Below are 22,216 nucleotides of genomic sequence, written 5' to 3' on the forward strand. Positions count from 1 at the left end.
CAAAAGAGTAGAATTGCAAGAGATAAAGCTGATGCACAGTCCTTACTGACAACAATGGAGGACTGGGTGAACCCTTTTCAGGGCGACATGCAAGACCTTATCTGCTTGTCTACAGGTAGGATGGCTTCTGAGGATGTTGCTGGTGATCTCCTACAAGCCAAACATTTGGGCAAAATGACATTCCAAAGTTTTAGTAAGGAAAGGCTGGAGGCTAATCCTCCCTAAGAAAGATTTCATGATTCGATGTCCAAGGTAATGCTGAAGACCCTTAAACACATGAGCAAGAAAGTGGAGCTCCGAAAACGAACTGCTAAAGAGATTGTTCTTAAGGCCGACCGCTCACTGTTCGCACAGGTGATTGTTATTACAGAGGCATGGCAACTCAGCAAGAAAGAAGTGCTCTCCCATCCTCTTGGTCTCTGGCAGCTACTAATGGCTCTCTCAAGAAAACAGCGAAATCCTCATTAGCCAAAGAATTACAAAAAGATGCTCCGGCAGTTGAAAATCTTCTACCTCGGTCAGCGTGTGTTATCGATGGCATGGCAATGGTTGAAAGACTTAAAGGGATCAGAAAACGTTTAAAGAAATTACAGAGAATCTGTTGGCCATGGCTATTCGTGGAGGAAGTAGCAGCAACAGGATCGAAGTTGTATTTGATAATTATCGAGAAATATCGATAACGAACTTGAAAAGAGAGAAGGGAGAAGCCGAGATGGGTAATACATACAGGAGTACTCGCTCGATCTGACTATCGTGTACAGAAAGTGGAGGCCGTCTTTGCCCAACACAGAGAACAAACAGCTGCTGATTCACTCTATTGCTGACGAATGGCGGAAAAAAATATCAGTGTCAAGCTTGCAGGGAAGAAGCTATACGCCACAGTAGCGGAAGAGTGCTAAAAAATAACAGATGGATCAGAACTGTCCGAAGAGCTAGGATCTAAACAAGAGGAGGCAGACACAATGCTGTTGCTACATGCGTACCATGCAGGAAGAAATGGATTTACTACAGTGGTGATTTCATCTGACGATACCGATGTACTCGTGCTGGCCCTTGCTTTCAAGAGTTCCGTTCCTTCCTCAGTGTATATTGAGTGCGGAACACAGGCCAGAACGAGGTATATTGACACCACGCATGTTGTCCAGTGCCATGGTTGATGTTTTCCTGGACTACACGCCTTTACCGGTTGTTACACTGTAAGTGCCTTTTCCGGAAAAGGCAAAATGTCTGCATTGAGGTTGACGAAGCGACACGTGAGATTGAGAGAGCTCTTCCAATTGGTGAGTACAGATTGGGATGTGTCAGATGAGCTGTTTTCACGTCTTCAAGAGTTCACCTGGTTCGTGAACGGCTCAAATCCGGGAACGAAATATGTCAATGACTTGCGATATCGCCTCTTCTGCGCCAAGACTTGACTCTAACCAGTTGCCACCATTCATCGACACTGCGCAAGTACTGTGAAAGAGCCAACTACCAGGCTGCGATCTGGTGCTGGAGTCTCAAGAGCCACATACAGATACCCTCACCAGCTGGACACCGTTGGAGTCTCGAGGAAGACAGGCCGGTAGTTAACTGGATGATCATGAGTGGGGAGCCAGCGCCCGTGGTTGTGTTGGAGTTGTTATCGTGCCGCTGTTAGAGGCGCTGCCAGCTGCCAAACAGCACTTGTCTTTCAAATGGTTTACAATGCACGGATTTGTGTACATTGAAAGACTCTGACAATGAACATGATATGAGAACTCAGTTGAGGCTATCACTGACACAGATGACGAGGACGACAACTAAACACATACTACCATCGAAAAAAACTAAACCCGGGTCTTGTAGTGATGAAAGAAATGACCTTTAACTAGAATCCCCTTACCAGTATAACTGCGATTTTGAAGAGGAATATTCTGCTTCTACGTCATGTTGGAAGACAAGAGATTTATGTTCATTTATTCTGTATCTGTATCAATCTAATCAAAGAAATATGGCTTCCACAGAAGTGTCTTTTCACTCAAATGTGCTTTATGTTTAACGTTAAAATGCTAAAGAAGCGTGGTCAGTTTGTTCTTGAAAAGAATACGACTAAAGTGTGAGGAATTCTTGTTAGAAGGTCGCAAAGAGGAAACAAAAAAAAACAAGAAAAAAATGTGGAGAAACGTTTTAAGAAATGAAGCTTGGTTGCCATAACAACCATACAGAAACGCCTTTACAAAGATATCTCAACCTCGAAACATGCTGTAGCACTCATTTATTGTATTTTATCCAGAGTTAGTTCACTTTTTCAAAGTAGAATATTCTATATATTGCAACAGTCAGTCAACAAAAGTAATCATTAAACAATATCAGTGACGTCATTTGGCCACGTGATTGTCAAATGAAAGCTACATCGTTAGCGTGGCTATCATGTATAAAGATAAAGTAGAGTGAACAAAGTTTCTATAAAGGTGTGATGGCCTTTGTCCTTAGGAGTGGTAAGAAATTCGAAATTTTGTCGCCCTGGCCCATGGACTAATTTGACTGTACTCTTGTAAAAGATCATAGGTCATCATGGTTTCCGCTATCTACATTTGTCGCTGTTTATTTAAAATTGTTCCAAGTACAATATGCCCGGCGAAGTCAATCAAACGTTCGGAAATCGAACTCAATCGAACTCAATCCGTGGACTACTGGTATTCAACCTTTCTTATTTGGATCAAAACAGCGTTGCCGTAATACTGAGTGGTCGCATAAACGGGTTGAAAGTAAGGCGCGGTTCCATCTTACTTTGTAATCGTACTCTTTAGTTTCGTTGTTACGCACGTAATAACCGTAGTCAAAAGAATATGTGCCTCCACTGACTACACACTTAGTTGTCGACAAGTACATGTTACTGATTACTAAATGTTATCGACAATCAAAAACCGTAGTGTCTGAGATGAGTTGTCGACAACTAAACGCTAAATTTTTAGTTGTCGACAACAAAATAGCTTCCCTTTTCGAAAAGGGAAACTGCTTTAGTTGTCGACATCGACGACTACCTAGGCCTTTCGACCGTTTTTCGCATATGTGGGAATCATTCGTTTAATTGTCAACAACTATCGAAACATGACACAAATTTGAGCTTGCGTATTGTGCTTTGAGCATGCGTAGTGAACGTTATTTCCCAAGCAATCGCTGACATGACTCAGTTATCGACAACTAACACTCCAATGTGTGGAATGTTTGCATCTGACAAAATTAATTGTCGATAACCTTTAGTAGTCGACAACAAAAAGTTGTCGACAACTAAATGTCTGGTCCGTGGAGGCCCTAAACATGTGGAATGTTAGGCGGAAAAGGGTTGAAGACTATTTTTGTAAACGCCATGATTGTTTCTATTTTTTATACCTACTTATTAGCATGTCACTTACTAGCATGTATTGCATCTTCTGTGATATTTTTTGCACTGAAGAAGGCAGAAGTTTCTGCCGAGACATGTTTGAATTGTAAAACTTAAAATGGTAGTTTTATACCGAAACTTGGACTGGAACTGTGTTTGGACCGAAGTCAAAGACTTTGCATGAACTTTAGGATTGTGCATACACAGTGTAAATTGGGGTTAACAGATCTGCACTTCGAGGGGCGATCTGTGAAGATTTCGCTCAGTCATGGTTGTTTCCTATTAAATGCCGTTTTTTTGGCACTGATGGTTGATATTGTGTGACAAAAGGCAAGAGAGAAAGAGGAAAGTGGGAAAGAAATGAGGAAAGGAAGGGAAAGGAAAGTGGGGGTTGGCTCAAAGATATGTTCGTGAGAGCCAAGTTATGAAAAAGGCTAACACACGCTCTTTTTGATCCTTGGATCCCTTTCTGGTCTACTCAAGTTGACTATCTTTTAACTGGACCAATAAAAGAATTGTACTGATGTGTACAGAATTCTAAACTTCCCAAATAATGGCTAAACTGTCGGACTGAGCCATTCCCTAAGCCACGATTACGGTAGTTGTAATATTTAGGCTTCAAAGCAAGGATTTATTCCGCATACAAGACATACAATTCAAGAAGTGAATAAGATGGTGGATCACCAAAAGCACATGGACCCAAGATGCAACGGGGTCTTATAACCAGAAAACCGGAAGTCTGATGTAATGAACAACTAATCCAACATCTCCCCCCAAAGTTTGAGTGCTAACTCTGTGTACACAGTTCGGTAAACTCAACAATAATGTAACAATGTTCAAGGCAAGTTCGCTTTGTTAAATGTTCACAGATCTAGCCGTTGTGGCGGTTTTACTACTCGTCCTGAGCGTGTAACACGCTCCATAAGAGAGTTCCCGGTGTTCGGATGGCCTTCTTGGGTTGACACAGCTGTTGTGGATCCGGCAGGTGTTGAAGTCAGCCGGTAGATTCTCTCGCACATGGGTAGAAACCTTTGGAGGTGTTTGGTCCGCGGGCAGTGCGTGATCGCGAGGTGCCACAGTTAGGCCATCAGAGGGAAAGGCTGGCTTCGAACTGGTTGGAACTAGAGCAGACCGATTACGTCGCAATGTGCTCATGTCGGTCTTTACCAAGTAGGATCTAGGTAGAAATGGGCCCTGTTTTCCCAGTAGGGACGTAGTAAGGGTTGGTGAGGCATATATGCTTGCCATCCTTGACTGCAATAGTTCCTGATTTGAGTGCATTCTTCGTCAGCGATCTGTGCCTCTCGTATCTGTGACAGGCGCTGTGTAGTCGCTGGGAGTGTGAACACTGTCTGGGCTGCAAAGCTCTCTAACTCGTCTACAAACTGCTCGTCCTTTTCTCTGGGACTTTCTGTAGGTGCACGGGAGAGTGCGTCAGCTGTTAGCTGGTGTTTCCCAGGCACATACTGGACAGTGACGCTGAATCTCATTAACCTAAGACGAAACCGCTGGATACGCGTTGGTGTCTTGGAAAGCTCAGTGGTGTTGAAGAGGGTTTGAAGGGACTTGTGGTCAGTTTCTAGGACAAAATTCATGCCCACGACATATTCACTAAACTTCTCACATGCCCAAACTCCTGCCTGTGCTTCTTTCTCTATGACAGCATAGCGTTTCTCAGCATCACTGAGTGATCATGATGCATAGCTGATGGGTCTACGATTCCCGTCATCTTGTACCTGGAGGAGGACTGCACCAATGCCGTTTAAGGAGGCATCAGCTGCGATGATGGTTGGTCGACGTAGGTCACAGCATGCTAAATCTTCAGCTGATGTGAGGGCCGTTTTAATCTGTTCGAAGGCTCTCTGCTGGGGGTCTGTCCACAGCAATGTGGTGTCTTTGCATAACAACTGACGCAGGGGTTCGCTCCTCTCGGCTAGTCGGGGAATGAATTTCCCCAAATGGTTTACCATCCCCATAAAGCGTTGCAGGTCCTTCACATTTTGGGGATGTGGAAATTCTGATATGGCTTTCGTCTTCATTGGGTCTGCGTGTATTCCCTGTTCGTCAATAATGGAGCCTAGGAATTTCACTGAGGTCGTGAAAAACTGGTATTTCTCAATGTTGAGGGTTATGCCAGCCTCTTGTAGACAATGCAGTGTAGCTCTAACACGTCTGTCGTGTTCTTCTTGATCAGCTCCATGGACTAGAATGTCATCCATTTGGCAAATTACGCCCTGTACATCTTTAAGGATTTCGGACATTGTACGCTGTAAAATCTCTGGCGCAGAGCTTATGCCGAACGGAGGGTGGTTGAAGCAGTAGCGGCCAAATGGTGTTACAAATGTAGTCAGCAGTTTTGACTCTTCATCAAGGGGAAGCTGCCAAAACCCACTATTTGCATCGAGTTTGGTGAAGAAGCGACCTTTTCTCAGCTTGGCAAGACTCTCATCAACTGATGACATTGGATGGATTTCTCGCTGGACCGTCTTGTTTAACTGGGTTAGATCTACACAGGGTCGGACATTGCCATTAGGTTTGGGGACTGGGACGAGACCAGAGCACCAAGTAGTTGGTACTGTTACTGGTGAGATGACTCCCTGTTGAAGCATAGAGTCTAATTCTTGTTTGACCTTTGGCAATAGCGGATTAGGGATTTTCCTTGGCGTGTAAACGCAATGGGGCTTTGCGTCAGGTTGCAGCGTTATGAGGACTTCAGTCTTCACCTTTCCCAGGCCACTGAACAGTGAGCGGAATTCGGTTTTGAAATCAGCATTTTGTGGAGTGACTTCACCAATCTCATCATCTGTACGAGTGATTAGCCCCAATGTAACACAGGCTTTTCTGCTTAGCAGTGGACATGTCTGGTCTGGTATGACATAGACTGGTTCAGTAACTTTTCTCTGGCGGTATGAGAGGTTAGCTTGAAACATGCCAATGACTGGGATTTGAATATTTCCAGGACCTCGTAAGGTTTGTTTCGGTTTGGCAAACCTCTGATCTTTCAGCCACGAGGTATGTGCACCAATGACTGTGACTGCGGCACCGGTGTCCCCTTTTTTTACATTTGTTTCAGGTAGCATCTTTACCCGGGCAAACTTGGCGCTGGTGTCTTTCGCTGCCACACCATCCACAACTTTGGGCAGGTTTGGGAGTTTCTTTGTTCGGAAGTTTTTTTATTTCCAGACTTTCCTGAGTTAATAAATTCAACTGAAGCTGGTTTGTTGTCCCCACGGACAATATCACGGTTTTGTGCTCTAGATTCTGCCTGACGACTCATTTGAACGGCTTGTACGAGTGTAAGAGAAGCTTTTGATTGAAGTCGATCGGAAAGTGGATCATCAAGTACCCCCACAACAATTCGGTCTCGAATTAAGCTATCCTTTAACACACCATAGTCATAATTATCTGCTAATCTGTATAGATCCTGGATGAATGTGTCGACCGATTCTCCCGCCATTTGAGACCTTTTGTCAAAACGCGGTCTCTCCACGATTACGTTTTGCCGTTCAGCAAAATGGTCGTTTAATGATTTCTTGATCTCCTCGTAGGAGACAGTTCCTTCGTCTAATTGAAGCGTTCGAAGAATATCGTTGGCACTGTCACCCATTGCATAAAGGAGAGTACTGACCTGCTCCGTTTGTGGTTTATTGTTGAGCCCTGACGCTACTCTGTACCTGTCGAATCGGCGAAGCCACTTTGGCCTTGCGTCTGCTGCTTGTGGGCTGTTTGCCTCTTCGAAATTTCCGGGGAGAGGAATTTTTGTGGTCGTTTGGGCCTGATTAATCGTCTCCGACGCTGGTGAACTAGATTCGTCGCCTCCTGGCATTGTTTAGCGTTGCGTGTCTCCAGCTACCGCTGCCACCATGTAATATTTAGGCTTCAAAGCAAGGATTTATTCCGCATACAAGACATACAATTCAAGAAGTGAACAAGATGGTGGATCACCAAAAGCACATGGACCCAAGATGCGACGGGGTCTTATAACTAGAAAACCGGAAGTCTGATGTAATGAACAACTAATCCAACAGTAGTGAAGATCCGCTTTCAAGGAAAATGTGTTTCCTTTTGGAGCCTCCACAGACCAGACATTTAGTTGTCGACAACGTTTTGTTATGGACAACTAAATGTTATCGACAATTAATTGTGTCAGATGCAAACATTCCACACATTGGAGTGTTAGTTGTCCATAACTAAGTCAGGTCAGGGAGTGCTTTAGAAATAACGTTCACTACGCATGCTCAAAACACAATACGCATGCTCAAATTTGTGTCATGTTTCGATAGTTGTTGACAACCAAACCAATGGTTCCCACACACACGAAAAACGCCAAAACCTAGTTGTCGACAACTAAAGCAGTTTCCCTTTTCGAAAAGGGAAACTGCTTATCTCAAACACTACGTTTTTTAATTGTCGATAACATTTAGTAGTCAAGAGCATGTATTTGTCCACAACTAAGTTTGTAGTCCGTGGATGCCCTTATTCTTTTGACTACGGTTACACCGTAGGTAACAACGGAACTTGAGAGTGCGATTACGAGTATGGCGGAACCGCGCCTTACTTTCAACCTGTTTATACGACAACTTAGTATTACGGCCACGCTGTTTTGATCCGGTCAAAATAAGAAAGGTTGCATACCAATGGTCCACGGATTGAGTTCGATTGAGTTCGATTTTCGAACGTTCGAACGACTTTGCCGGGCATATTGCACTTGCAACAATTTTAAACAAGCAGCGACAGACGTAGATAGCGGAAACCGTCCAGACCAATGAACTTTTAATATAACACAGTTAAACCGCTCCACTCTACTTACAATCCAACCTCGTTCCCAGGATCTCTCATTTTCCCACCCTCTCGGGCAAGAGAGGAGAAGGCGGGAAAATGCGAGGCCCTGGGGATGAGGTTCCTTATATCCCTCTTACTAACACAGGTTAAAGAGCGCCTCAGAAACTTGTGAAGCAAGGAAAGCTTGGGAGACCAAATAACAAAAGATTACGGCAAAGTCACGAACCTTAGCAACAAACCCTAACATAAACCTAACATCAAATCAAAATCTTCTTCAGCCGCAGATCATTTCCTCTCCTCTCCTAACCACACTGCTAACGACATGTAATTTATCCCCATCGAAAAATTCTTTTCAAACCGGAAAGACGGAACACATAGCAGACCACTGACAAATGACTATCTCTCGTTAGTGTTGTCAAAATTGATCATTAACAACAGCAACGATAAAAAAAATGATTTAGGCCAATGCCTCGGTTTACCTGTTCCTAGCTACGGCACTGAAAAACATCCAATTAAAACAATAAAACTTAACTAACTACTAAAAACGTTGCCCATACAGTCTTGAAAAGGAGCATGCTTCTGCGAATAGAAATGTAAATGAAACGGGAAATTTCGCCCGAATTGAAACCTCGTAGCGTTTGCTACATATCAGATGCATATTGACCTTGGTTTGGACGATAACAGACTGACATTGATTCAGTGAAGTGAACAAGTGCAGTTCCCAGATTAACTTCTGCATGCATCACCGAGGATATCTGATGACGACATTCGGGAACAGATTGTAAGGACAAAGAAAACTGGAAATAGAAAACTAAGAAAACTTGAAATTTAGACGAAGGAAGTACAACGAGTCGATTACAAGTATAAAATGATAACAATTCACTTTACCTTCCCTCTTTTATTGCTTATGTATAATGCATCAGTCTTACAGGATTAGGTTATTTAGGAGTTATTTCATCGTCAATCATAATATTTTCTCGTGAAATGTGACCCAAACCGTTATTTACCCGAACAATTAATCGTTAAGCGAGATTATTTTTATCAGTTTGCCGTGACTCTTTTATTTTCCGTGAAACGTGAACTATTCCTCAAGCGACAATTTCAATTTCTCTTAATTATGGAGTTGGGTTTTGATTCATTGTATTCTCCACCCAGGGCTTAAGTGCCAACACGTCAGAATACACTCCGAATCTATTTGGGCGCGCACATTGATATCCAAAGCTGACGATACCGATAAGATACCACTTATTATTGCTCGGACAGACCAGCGGCCCTCCACTGTCTCCTTGGCATGAATCAACTTCTCCCTGAGAGAAACCTGCACAGCGCATGCGTTCCGTAATATTCCATCCGAGGTCGCTGTATGCCTGCTGACAAGTGTCACGTGAAACAAGAGGAACTTGGGCTTGTTGCAAAATCTAAAAGCACATGTCATAGTTTTCATTAGTTCACACACGCTTATCACCTAAATCGTGAATACAAGTGAAAACTTTTCCCGTAAAAGATTAGAACATTAGTATATTTACCCGTGCAATATTTGCCTCCCACCATAAACCCTTATCACCTAAATTGTGAATACCAATGAAAACTTTTCCAGTAGAAGATTAAAACAGTAGTATACTTACCTGTGCAATATTACCATCCCACCGTGTATTGCCCCATCCAGTGACAGAGCAATTAGTTCCAGGAAGAAAATCCTTGGTGGGCAGACATACAGGTCTTACGTCATTGTTGAACGTAATTGGTTCCCTCAGTTTGATCAATGCCACGTCATAGTCGTTCCCAGTCACTGGCGGGTTATAATTAGGATGTATGAAGATTTGGTCAATTGGGATAATTTGCTCGGTTCCGTCCGCTTTACGAAGATCATGTTCACCTGTTACACACGGATAAACGTGTAGTTAGAAAACAAATTTAATCTATAGAATAGAGCCATAAATGGGAATATTTCAAGACCCGCGTTCAAGCTTTGAGCCTTTCGATTTTTTGCGCGTTGATTACTCTAAAACGTAGAAACGTTTTTCAGTCCACAAAAGGGATATTAAATGTTGTCAAGGATAGAGTAAAAAGATATTCTGCTACTTTTCTTGTTCTACGTTCAAAGAAGCTGTAGAAAGTATTTTCAGAATATATACATATATATCTAAACCTCTCAAGTGAAACGGCTCTTAAACATTTGAAAAATATTATGATGACAAATAAGGAAGCCTAAGCCGTGAATTACACTGTGATAAAACAATAAGGGCGTTTGAGAACACGAGGGCATGTTCTCGAATGTTTTACACTCTGATAAAACATGGGTTTTTGACCAATCAGAGCGCGCGCAAGGTCGTAGTTATATTATTAAGTGCGATAAAGAATTGTGTCCTTACCTACGGTCAGGGTGAAAGACGCGGGATTGTTTCCACGATCGAAACAGTGAGCTGCGGTAACGACCCAGTACGGGGTAAGAATGGAGCCTCCACACGAAACAGGGCTCGGGTGCGGCTTAAAGTCCAGTGACACTTGCCACGGCCAAGACCCTGGTTGTGCGTTTGTGCCCCCTACAATTCTTGAATCGGACTTTTTTGTGCCACACGCCACGTTCCTTAGCGATGAACGAGAGTTCGACCTCTTGGAAGATGGCCCTAGGAACGAGGTTAAAGACAGTTGAAGGTGTAGCGTTGTCAATGTACAAAACACAAAATTCCAACTGAGAGCTAAAAATGTTGAATGGGAGAAATTTCCATTTAAGCTAATCATAGCAAAATCAACGGGTGGACCATTAGATTATTGATGGGGGGAGCGGGGAGGGGGAGGAGATGCATGGCTTTAAGATGCTCGACATTCTTTATTCTTCTTCCAACAATGCAGGATTTTTCGTCTTCAAGTCTCGCTATGCGATTTTTCTATAATCTGAAGCGCCTACGCACCCCAAATAATCTAATAACCTACCCCTAATATAGGCTCGTTTGTCACCGCTCTCTCGCGTTCGGTCTTTGTTCCTCCCCGAGAATGGTTCGAGGGAGCAGCACGGACTCGTTTACCGAACAGCAGCTGGAAATTGAACCGAACCCCTAATACCGCAATCGACCAATCAGTATTCGCTACCTAACAGTTTACTGATGCAACGAACGTAATAACCGATGAGTAACGTGAAAATGCGCATATTCAAAGTCACAGCAATCTCGTTCCCAGGGCCTCTCATCTTCCCGCCCTCCAAGGGACAGGAAGAAGAGAGACCCTGGGAACAAGGTTGAAGTTTTGTCATTGCTGCTGATTGGTTGAAACAAGCATTACTTTTTTAACCAATAAGACATCAACGAATTTAAAACTCAACGTCATTGCATAATTCTCTAAACGTTCTATTGCAACTCGATCTCTATTTCAGTAAAAATTTCTTATTTCTTACTCGGTGGCCGTCCGTCGGGACCATCTAATGGGGGTCGAGTTGGCCATATCCATGGCCACGAGGCTGCAACAAGAAAGGACAGAAAATATTAGCAAGTGGTGCTTTAGTAGTGTCGTGTTTGTCTTGGTGGTAACGAGTATTTAAGTAATCCTGGATGTAAAGTAGATAAAATTAAGGTATAAATCTGTTTTGCGCAATCACGGTCCACAGCTGGTTCTTTAATAGGGGGAGTCATGCTGACGTCATTGTTTACATTTTTCCTCATTTACATACAACTTTGCATATAGAAGGAAATATGGCAGCTAAAGAGCTAGTGAAACTTTGTGCATGGTGAAATATTTAGCTCTTTGGGTGTAATATTCAAGGAGATATTATCTTTCAAAAACTACAAAATTTCTGGGTGGCAAAAGCGCTAATGAGCTCATACAATCTTCGTAAAATTTTGAGTTTTTAAACCCGTGTTGCACAAAGTATTCAATACATCAGGCTCATATTCATTGGCAGAGTTAATTGTACTACGACCTTTCAATATTGAGAACTGATTTATTTGTAGCTCTATCGGAAACTGAACTGTTTATGCTAATGAGGCAAATACTGTAAACAAGGATTCCCCTATAGGAATGTAAACTGAAGGTAAAGCAGACGATTCGTTTCATAACAGCTAACGTGGAATTTCTATGCTATCTTGTTGCCCAAAATCCGACCACTTCATTTTAAAACTGCTATATCTCCCCTTCCTCAGTTGCAGTAGTTTTTAATACCGAGCTGTTCAAAAGAGTTCCGTCTTTACTCTTGACTTCCTTGCGTCGTTGCCCATCTTCCGTACAGCCATCCCCGGGGGAAACTCCCGGAAAAATTGGGTGGGGGTGTGGGGCCCGTTTCCCAAAATCCTTACGCTATTCAAAGCCGAAATCTGCGATTTTCCCCCTATTTATGACCCGACCAAAAATTCGATACCCTATTTATGACCTGACCCTTTAATCAATGCTCTGTTTCAGACCTGCGTTATAATTAGTTGCCTTGCTGAGACCGATGTTAAAGGTATTGTAAAGGGCTTTTGTTGATGGCCTTGTCGGTAATAATGGAGAAGTAGTTCTTCTTAAAAACATACCCAATTCAAGACTAGAGTGCAAAGACCATACCCTATTTATGATCAATATGGCCAAAAATCGATACCCTTTTTATGAAAAAACGGCTGGAAAACCATACCCTTTGTGGCCGCACATACCTATATAGCCCATATAACGGAGTACAACCCCCCCCCCCTTCCCCGTTACACCCTCCGCGACAGTGAGCCCAGTAAGCGAGCACAACAATTAACGGTGGCTGTCCGCAGCCAAAAAGAAATAAAGGAAAAAAAGAACAAAGAATTTTCCTTCCACTTTCTTTTATGCAAGTACAGTAACACGAAACAAACACGTAAATTTTAATTTACGTGTTTAAAATTCGTCTCGAAAAAAAAAAAATCAACAAATTTACCTTACTGTTGCCTAACGTGGTATTGTGTACATATTCTTAGCGAAAGTCACAGATAAAGTGATTTTCGCGCAACTTAAGCAACGATGTTGCACATTTATGAAACACTGGTCGGAAACTGTGCACACAGTCACTAAATCAAAGCCCAGTGAAGGTTTGTGAACTCTTTTTGTCAAAAACAAAAAGGATTTTTATACTTTTTCTCTGACGCAATTATTCCTCGCATAATGATACCCCCTCCATCCCGAAAATAAGCCCGTGGGCTTGACTTTAAACTTACCGCTTATGTACTTGCAGACTGAAGACATAACTCCTTTTGGAAGTGGGACATGGTGCTTTGAGTTAGGCATACAGGGGTTGACGCCCTGGCGAACAAGTTGGAGGACTTGTAAAATCGATTTTAACCTAATACCACTGTCATGATCATCTGAAGAGATAAAGAGAAGACTGAGAAGAACTTCAATTCAAATCACATGAGGCTAGATGGTAGAATAGAGATTCTGCATGAGAGAGTACAAATGACAGGAGAAACTTCAGCTCTGAAACTGCGTTCCTGAAGCCCAGACCAATACAAGTTTGTCTGCATGTATTTAAGGGATAGTTTCACTGTTTGGCGCATGTCCAAGCTATGATATAGCCCACCCATTTTCACTCTGTATAAACCAATCAGAAGTGAGTAGATAACACGTGCCTCCGATTCAGAATAGAAACATATATCAAATTCTATGTCCAGTACGGAACTCGACATTTTCTGTGTAAATCCTCTGACATCTTCCGTGAGTTTTGGGCATCAGTCACTCTGCTAACTTCATTTAGCCGTATGGCTATAAAAAGGCTATCATTTGCTGTCACAAAATTATACATGTGGTTGATACAAAAACGAAAGTGAATGCATGGAGTCGGAACATACAAAAGGAATGCTAATGAGAAATATCGACTATACAAGTGAATATACGAAAGATCGTATATTTGAACTGCAGAGAAAGGTGTGAAGACATGATTGATCATCGCAATTATATACGCAACTTAAGCAGTTGTGAAATTAAAGCGTGAAAAAAAAAATCAGGCTTGAACGGGATTGAAGCCCATGACCTTTGCGATGCATCGGTATCGGAGAGCTCATGAGTTCGAATCTCGTCTTCACGCACCGAGTCAACTGCACTCATCCGATTGTTTTAACAATGAAATTGAATAATTAACGTTGTGGCTTGCACATGCGCCGTGTCGTGAAACCCTCCCTTTAAGGTCTCTGAGACGGAAACCGTCTGGACCGGCCTCATCTCTCCGTCTTATAGAGGTGTCCGGCTTAGAGAGAGACGAGGGTAACGTGGCATCAGTAATTTGAGATAATAAAGCTGAAACCGATGCACAATGAATACACGTCTCTGACGTCTGTCAATAAACGTCTGGTTATAAACAGGGAGTCGCGTGTTTGGTGGTGTAAAATGCATTTTGTCTCACCCAATCGTAATTTGCTTGTACCTACATGTCCATTTTGCGGTATTTTTCACTAAGAAATCACTTTGCAAGGGTCCCTTGACGGTCAAAGAAATGTCCGTCTCATGGTGTCGAATTTAATTAAAGAAAAATTGTTAAAAAACGGTGGAGACCGACACAAGGTTTCCATGTTATTGAGATGACCAAACATTTCTGAAACGCAGAATTTCCCTTCAGTAATTTGATTGGGGAAGAATTTCTTACAATAACACCTCTTGAAACACCCCTTCGAATAGGAGCCCACTAAAAGGCCATTTCAAGAGATACCGAAGCCGAGGATTTATCATCGAAACTTTCTAACTTAACTTATATAACACAGCAATTAGCGTTCGTACAAATACCGACAATGATAAAAGCCAAACTGTTAACGTGGTGGATCTACTTAATACGAAACTAGGCACTCATACAAACCATCACGCTTGTTTCTGAATTTGTGTTCGCTAAACAGCTTCAAGGTATCTGAAACATATGTAGACAATGATTCATTATCAGAAACAAAAACGAACATGTGAGGAATCTTCTTCGCGCACAATAGACAAATGGCGTGTGAACAAGAAGAAGACTATCAGTTAAAAAAAAACTACACTGAAGATCCCCCCAAAAAATCAATCCTTCATAATAATTCAAGTCAAACATACCATCATTGACGCTGTTTGGTTGATTTTCACTTCCTTGACTGATTTCTGTAAAAGAAATAAGCAAACACAGGATAAAAGTGGCAACAAAAGTGTAAGACGCCAACATTTTGCCTGAATACGTCTTTAGCAAGTTACCAGATCAAGTTTGCTCTAGGCTGAAGAAAAACAGCTCTATATAAATACCAATCTGATATAGGCCCTGCCCATATGCTGGTCAAAACTGACCATAACAAGAAGATTGCTTATTTATAGAATAAGAGTGATATTACTAGATCAGCATCAAGATTCACTGGTCATTTAAAAACACTGACATTCACAAAAGTATATTTAGATATAGTGTAGCTATGAATACACGAAAGAGGCTAAAAATGAATGAAGTTCGCATATTCGTTAAGATGCGTAAATTCAAGATCAATAATAACATAAGCCCTTTTTATTTCCCTTTTGATGGTCTGTTTTTATGTGGGGTTTTGACTACTTTACAGATCGTCCATAAGGCTTATTTTTATTCTTTGTAGTAGTAACTAAATTTTAATAAATATTTAGATATATCTAAGAGACAGAGAAAAGGTTTGTGTGTTTCTAACGAATCTTAGTAGCCACTTGGCTGCGTACTACTGGATATCTGCCAATCTGATCGGTTTATTGATCGTTTTCTCTTGGCTGATAGACAACTCCTGCACCAGCTGCTCTTGAAATTTTAACCAGTATAGCCCTCTCGAAAATAAATCATCTCAACTCCGGCTGCAAACACCAAAATCCCTCTGACATTATTACCTTCGCCCATGCCATATTTAGCGCTAAAAAAGAGAAAAAATGAAAGAAAACCATAACTTCTTCAGTCCGGATCATAATCTCCACCTTTATAAAGTTTCTCTAGAGCTTTTAGTTCGTCAGTGTTCATCTTCTTGTCGTTATATTTAACTGAGTCTTACTATTCCACATTCTTGTGCATTTGAATTTTTGAAAACAGCATTCCTTCCAAATATAAAGCTCCCAGGAGGATGATCTGATATATCATATATCTTTATATCTAACAGCAACTCAAATCACTCAGACGGGTATGGAGACCATTTGTATTGTTAATACGTCAGTAAGGTAAACACTTCACGCGCTCCACTAAGAAGAGCACGGAAAGGTACATGACAGTCTTAGAAGATCGATAATAACAATTATTAAACACGTTGAACAAAATATCATGTTTTATCTGTGGCGAGCAGATCGATTATTTGCGGAAGCCGAATTAAAACGCTAAGGCAAATAATGAATCTGCGAGACACTGACAAATCACGATATTTTACGATAACCGGGTTCGAAAATTGTTTTATTATTCTATCACCAAGTTTCTTTTTGTACCTTTTTCACTCTCTGACAGCTCAGGGAAGCCATCTGCCATTTCTATCACAAGCGTGGTTAAAATTATGCATGAGCGGTCAGAATATTACTATGTACGTCAGCAAAACACATTTAGACGACTTTCCGTATGACCAGACCATTATCTGTAGACGGTTATATTCTCAGATCATGTGATAGGCCGGCTCTCGGCCAATGAAAAGGGAGAAAAAATACATCCAATGATAATAAATAATATTTGTTAGAATGATTTGTGTCGAATAATGTTTATTACTCGTTTTTTAAGACGCACCAAACGTGGAGAGCTTCATATATTTTTGTCTTGGTCTGCGAGTTTTGCCGTTACTTTTGACAGGGAAACTTACGTTGAAGTTGGAATCTCAATCGTGAGAAAGGCTGTTAGAAAGTGAGCCTTGAGTAAGCTGCCGCGGGCACGCGTGAATTCTAGAAACGGAATGCTACTGACGATGTTGCAGAGTGTTATTGCAGAAGGTACGGCGCGCAGCCAAAATACTTTCGAGAAAGACAACGATCTAGTCCGCCAAATATACAACTGAATCGATTGCGGAAATTGAATATAATTTCAAGGATTCAATCACTGTTTAAGGAGCCTTTTGCGCCCAGGTAGGCTTTGCACGTCCTGTGAGAAGCGCTGCTCCTTGATCGGCAACTTCATGAAGTTATTAACTCTTTGACACCCAAATTTTCACCAAAGAAAATGCTGTTTTTAACCGTTAAATCAATTTCTTTAGGCTGTCTTGACTCTAAATAGCCCTTAATTCTACTGAAAAAGCTCTTTTTTGGCTAAAAAGATAGATTTCCGGAAGATAAGTTACCAAAGTGTGCAATATTTTAATTTGTGCATGCGCATAAGCCAAAATTTTGGACTTTTTTCTGTTTTTTTGCGATTGCCCGTTCCGAATTTTTTTCTTGCATCTTTCCTTTCCATTTTATCGGCACTTTTACTCTCGCTATCTTTTGCGTTTCATATTCTTTCTGGCTGTCGCAAAAGTCGGGTGTTAATTATGGGCAAAGCCTGGAAATGGGACCTTGATCAATTATAAGTATTATGGGCCATTTTACCACCATTTTTGCACCAAAACTGAAAACGTTGTTTTTCAATTTGCTACCTCAGAATGCCGTCGATATCCAATACCGCCTGTTGTGCGGATAGTTCTATACTAGCTTTACTGTCTGCTTATCAAGACTATCTATTAACATTTAAATTGATGGCGTCACAAGTGGTATAAAGAGGACGACCACTCAGTGCCAATATTAGCGACCTTACGGAAAACACGATGGCAACGGCAACGAGAACGTCACCAAACAAAAGGTTTAATGAGAAAAACAATGGCTGTGCACGTGCGTTGTAACTCTTGGTACATTTCTTTTCCGTCCTTTCCAAAACAGTAACGTGAAATGACCAAATTCTGCGTTGTCTGGAGAACGTGAACCACAACGGCTAATTTTTCGTATTTCTATTTGGAACTGAACGCATTCGAAGCATATTCAGCAGGGGCAAGTTTCAATACCGACAGACACATGCACTGGATAGTTCCAAATAAATGCGAAATTCCAAAGTAATTAGAAACTCATTTTTTACTAGGCGTCTTCCTCGCCGTCGCCGTCGTATATGCGTAAGGTCCGTAATATATGGAATGTTGGGTGGAAAGGGGTTGAAGACTATTTTTGTAAACGCCATGATTGTTTCTATTTGTTATACCTACTTATTAGCATGTACTAGTTATTTATATTCAATTTGCATCTTCTGTCATATTTTTTGCACTGAAGAAGGCAGAAGTTTCTGCCTAAACATGTTTGAATTGTAAAACTTAACATGGTAGTTTTATACCGAAACTTGGACTGGAACTGTGTTTGGACCGAAGTCAAGGACTTTGCATGAACTTTACGATTTTGCATGCACATTGTAAATTGGGGTTAACAGACCTGCACTTTGTATGAAATGAGGGGCGATTCTTCAAGATTTCGCTCAGTAATGGTTGTTGTTCTATTAAATGCCATTTTTTTGGCACTGTTGGTAGACCTTCTGTGACAAAAGGCAAGAGGGAAAGAGGAAAGGATGGGAAAGGAAAGCGGGGGTTCGCTCAAAGATATGCTTGTGAGAACCAAGTTATGAAAAAGGCTACCACACGCTCTTGGGAATCATTCAGACCTGTCAAGCGGTCCCAGTTAAGATTTAATAGAATTGCCCCAAGATATGACGGGGCTCGAGCCGTGAAACATGGCGGACACGACACGAAAGAGCTCCTAGAATCTTTTAACCTGGTAGCCACAGTAATGGTTGTTATATCTTAAATGCGACAAAATGCCTAACGATCAAGCTAATAGAAATGACGTGAAGGAGAAAGGGAGGAAAAGAACTCGAGAGGGAGGCTCCCAAACTGACGAAGAAGACTGCAGGCAGCCATGTGGACAATGCAGCGATGCAACGAACTCAAGACTCAGCAGCATTGAAGAGAAGCTCAACTTGCTCTTAAGTGTCCTTCCCGAGTTGGAAAATTATAAGTCCAGAATCAATCAACTCGAAGAAGAAAATAAATCCCTACAAACAAGCCTGCAATATGCTCAAGCAGAAATCGAAGATCTAAAAACCAAGGCAAATGACGCAGAGTCTCGGCAACAAAAGATCAACGCCGATCAAGAGCGAATAAATAAAGAACTCAAGGAATTACAAAGACGGCATATCAAACTGGAATGCCATAGTCGCAGAGGCAACTTAAAATTCTTTGCAGTGAAGGAGGGAGAACGTGAATCTAACAGCGATACCGAGACTGCTTTACGGGAATTTATGCGCACGAAGCTGAAAATTCTACCCAACGATGTAAAGGAAATACACTTTGACAGAGTTCATAGGATTTCTACGCATACACGCGACGGCCGAAACTACGGATCCCGTCCAATTATAGTCAGACTCTCCGCTTATCAAGACTAGAACTTCATAAAGTCGTTCATCAAAAACCTTCCTAAGGGCACCAACATTGGAATATCCGACGACTCTCCAAAAGAAGTGGATGAGATAAGAAGGAAGTTATACCCCGCTGCCAAAAGTGAAAAGAAAGAAGCGTACTTTAAGGTAGAAAAACTTTTTATCAACGGCTCACTCTACCGAGGACCGGAAACAGCTCTTTTCCCTCTGTACGGATGTTTAATGAACGGTTAGTTTTAAATATGTTTAATTGACTTTCTTGCTCCGCCGTACAACTCAACCATTGCTAAATTGCTGCCGCTAGTACCCCAATTTTAACCCAGTCAGTAAACGCCGCACAAAAGCATAGGTAAGTCTGAAGTAGTGAGTAGCTTGTGTTGTCTGTGTAGTTGTATTTCTGTTGTAAGTATGTTCAAATGTATTTATCTATCTAACTTCAACTCGGTCAACAAAAGAAAATTAATTCTAAGTTATGATATCTCGCTGCACAGTGAGAACTATAGTATAAACAAGTGCTTAATTTTTTTCTCTGGAATATTGTGACTTCGCCTTCTGCAGAAAATCTAAATGTATAAAATTATATCGCTAAATGTAAGAGGGTTAAACGGCTCGAGAAAGCGAAGACAGGCTTTTCGTTGGCTACATCAACAAAAAGCAGATATAATTTTTTTGCAAGAAACTTATTCCTCGCTCGATACTATCGGAAGATGGGAGACGGAATGGGGAGGCAAAATCGTATCTAGCCATGGTTCGTCTCATAGCAGAGGAGTTATCATTCTTTTCAAACCACGGCTTGACATAAACATTGAAAAAATTGGCTCAGATGATCACGGGAGATATATTTTAGCAGAGATTGTTATTGATAATACTAAAGTTGTACTGGTTAATGTTTATGCACCAAACGATCCAAACCAACAGGTTGTATTCCTAAGGGGGCTTTCAAATAATATCCTCGGCAAATATGGAAATGAAAATCTTGTGTTGGGGGGCGATTTTAATTGCGTAATCGGCACTTTAGACAAAAGAGGTGGCAAACCTGTTGACATTAGAAAAGCATCGACTATTGAACTCAAGGCTTTGATTAAAACCCATAATCTGCTCGATACCTTGCGCTACAAAAACCCGGACTCATTTGGCCCTACGTGGGCGAACCCCTCGATGAAAATACAATGTAGACTAGATCACCTCTTCATTTCAAATCAACTGAGTAATCGAATTTGCGAGAGCAAAATAATTCCAAATATTTATTCTGACCACTCTGCAGTCGTGCTCTCTATATCTTTCACCGAACACGAACCCCCTCGTGGGCCCGGCCTCTGGAAATTTAACAACTCGTTGTTGTCGGACACGAAATATGTAGAATTATTGAATTTCTTAATTCCAGAGTTCGCCAAAAAGCATCAGGGAACTGAGGACAAGGGTTTGTTCTGGGAAATGATTAAAATGGAAATCAGAGCATTTACAATAAAATTTTCGAAAAAAAAAGCAAAAAGCCAGCGTGACGAAGAGTCTACCCTTTTGTCGGAGATGATCAAGCTGCAGTGCAAGCTCCAGACAGCGTACAGCGATTCCCTACGGAGCGAAATAGAAAGAGTAAAAACCAAGCTTTCAAAAATAGCAAGCGTTAAGACGCGTGGCACGATTATACGAAGCAGAGCGCGCTGGTATGAACATGGCGAGAAAAACAGTAAGTATTTCTACAATTTAGAAAAAACAAACCAAAGGAAAAAACATATAACGGCCTTAAAAGTCAATGATCACGAAAAATTAACCGACCCGAGAGAGATTCTTGAAGAGGAGTAGCGCTTTTTTAAACAGATATATACATCAAAAAACACGAATCCGAACGGCTCGGAGTTTATCGAATTCTTTAATACGGAAAATGTATTGTCAGAAGAAAGTGCAAAAATTTGTGAAGGCATTATGTCTATCGATGAATATAAACGAGCGCTTATGAAGATGGAAAGCAATAAAACACCAGGTACAGATGGCCTCACTTCAGAGTTCTATCGCTTTTTTTGGAACGCTGTTGGTAAATTCATGGTGGAAAGTTTTAATTATGCATTTCAACACGGATCACTTTCTATCTCTCAACGACAAGGTATTATTTCTATAATCCCAAAAAAGAACAAGAACGCGGAATATTTAACAAATTGGAGACCAGTTTCGCTACTTAATGTTGACTACAAAAATTGCGACCAAAACTATCGCTCTTCGCTTGGAAAAGATCTTGCCAAGCGTAATACATCCTTGTCAGTCCGGCTAAGTAAAGGGTAGATTCATTGGAGAAAGTATCAGACTAATAGCAGACACAATGGACTTCACTAAAATTAAAAATATACCAGGTATAGCTGTTTTCTTAGATTTCGAGAAAGCTTTTGATTCAATTGAATGGGACTTTATCCAAAAATGCCTTGAATCTTTCAACTTTGGACCAAATCTCCGGCAATGGATCAGCGTGTTCTATAAAGACATCTCTAGTTGCGTCATTAACAATGGCGTTGCCTCTAAACACTTCTACTTAGAACGTGGTGTCCGTCAGGGTTGTCCCCTTTCAGGCACACTCTTTGTTATCGCTATGGAGCTTCTTGCCCAAAGTATAAAACGGTCAAAAGACATCAAGGGCATACATATCCAGGGAAATGAAGAGGTCAAGCTCACACAGTATGCTGACGACACAACTGCCCTTCTTGCTGATGTCCAGTCAGTTTCTAATTTATTTGACTTACTCTCACTGTTTGAAAAGTGCTCTGGCCTAAAAATAAATCAGGCAAAATCATAAATGC

At 41.4% G+C, this 22,216-nt stretch overlaps 2 protein-coding genes across 2 annotated transcripts; one reads left to right on the forward strand and one right to left on the reverse strand.

Moving 5' to 3' along the window:
• Positions 1 to 9,006: 9,006 nt before the first annotated feature.
• LOC149117408 (serine protease 33-like) lies at positions 9,007 to 15,271 on the reverse strand. The gene is made up of 7 exons (XM_089283077.1): positions 15,131 to 15,271; positions 14,904 to 14,951; positions 13,276 to 13,422; positions 11,520 to 11,582; positions 10,501 to 10,755; positions 9,754 to 10,004; positions 9,007 to 9,546 (listed from the first exon to the last, which is right to left on the reverse strand). Exons 1-7 carry the CDS (start codon positions 15,234 to 15,236, stop codon positions 9,244 to 9,246), a joined length of 1,173 nt encoding a protein of 390 aa, XP_089139203.1. The 5' UTR covers positions 15,237 to 15,271; the 3' UTR covers positions 9,007 to 9,243.
• A 2,832-nt stretch (positions 15,272 to 18,103) lies between these two features.
• On the forward strand, positions 18,104 to 20,044 carry LOC149117409 (uncharacterized). The gene has a single exon (XM_089283088.1). The coding sequence runs from the start codon at positions 18,810 to 18,812 to the stop codon at positions 19,434 to 19,436; it is 627 nt and encodes a 208-aa protein (XP_089139214.1). The 5' UTR covers positions 18,104 to 18,809; the 3' UTR covers positions 19,437 to 20,044.
• Positions 20,045 to 22,216: the final 2,172 nt, after the last annotated feature.

This window comes from Orbicella faveolata, unplaced genomic scaffold, assembly GCF_042242905.1.
Source record: "Orbicella faveolata isolate gen_17 unplaced genomic scaffold, um_ofav_v1 contig_12, whole genome shotgun sequence".
Lineage (NCBI taxonomy): Eukaryota > Metazoa > Cnidaria > Anthozoa > Scleractinia > Merulinidae > Orbicella > Orbicella faveolata.

Bases quoted from the DNA above. Each gene is read 5' to 3' on its own strand.
- LOC149117408 (XM_089283077.1), bottom strand. From the start codon at position 15,236: ATGTTGGCGTCTTACACTTTTGTTGCCACTTTTATCCTGTGTTTGCTT. The intron at 14,952-15,130 runs GTATGTTTGACT...CATATGTTTCAG, and splicing joins ACCAAACAGCGTCAATGATG to ATACCTTGAAGCTGTTTAGC. The intron at 10,005-10,500 runs GTAAGGACACAA...CGTGTGTAACAG, and splicing joins GTCTTTCACCCTGACCGTAG to GTGAACATGATCTTCGTAAA.
- LOC149117409 (XM_089283088.1), top strand. From the start codon at position 18,810: ATGCCTAACGATCAAGCTAATAGAAATGACGTGAAGGAGAAAGGGAGG.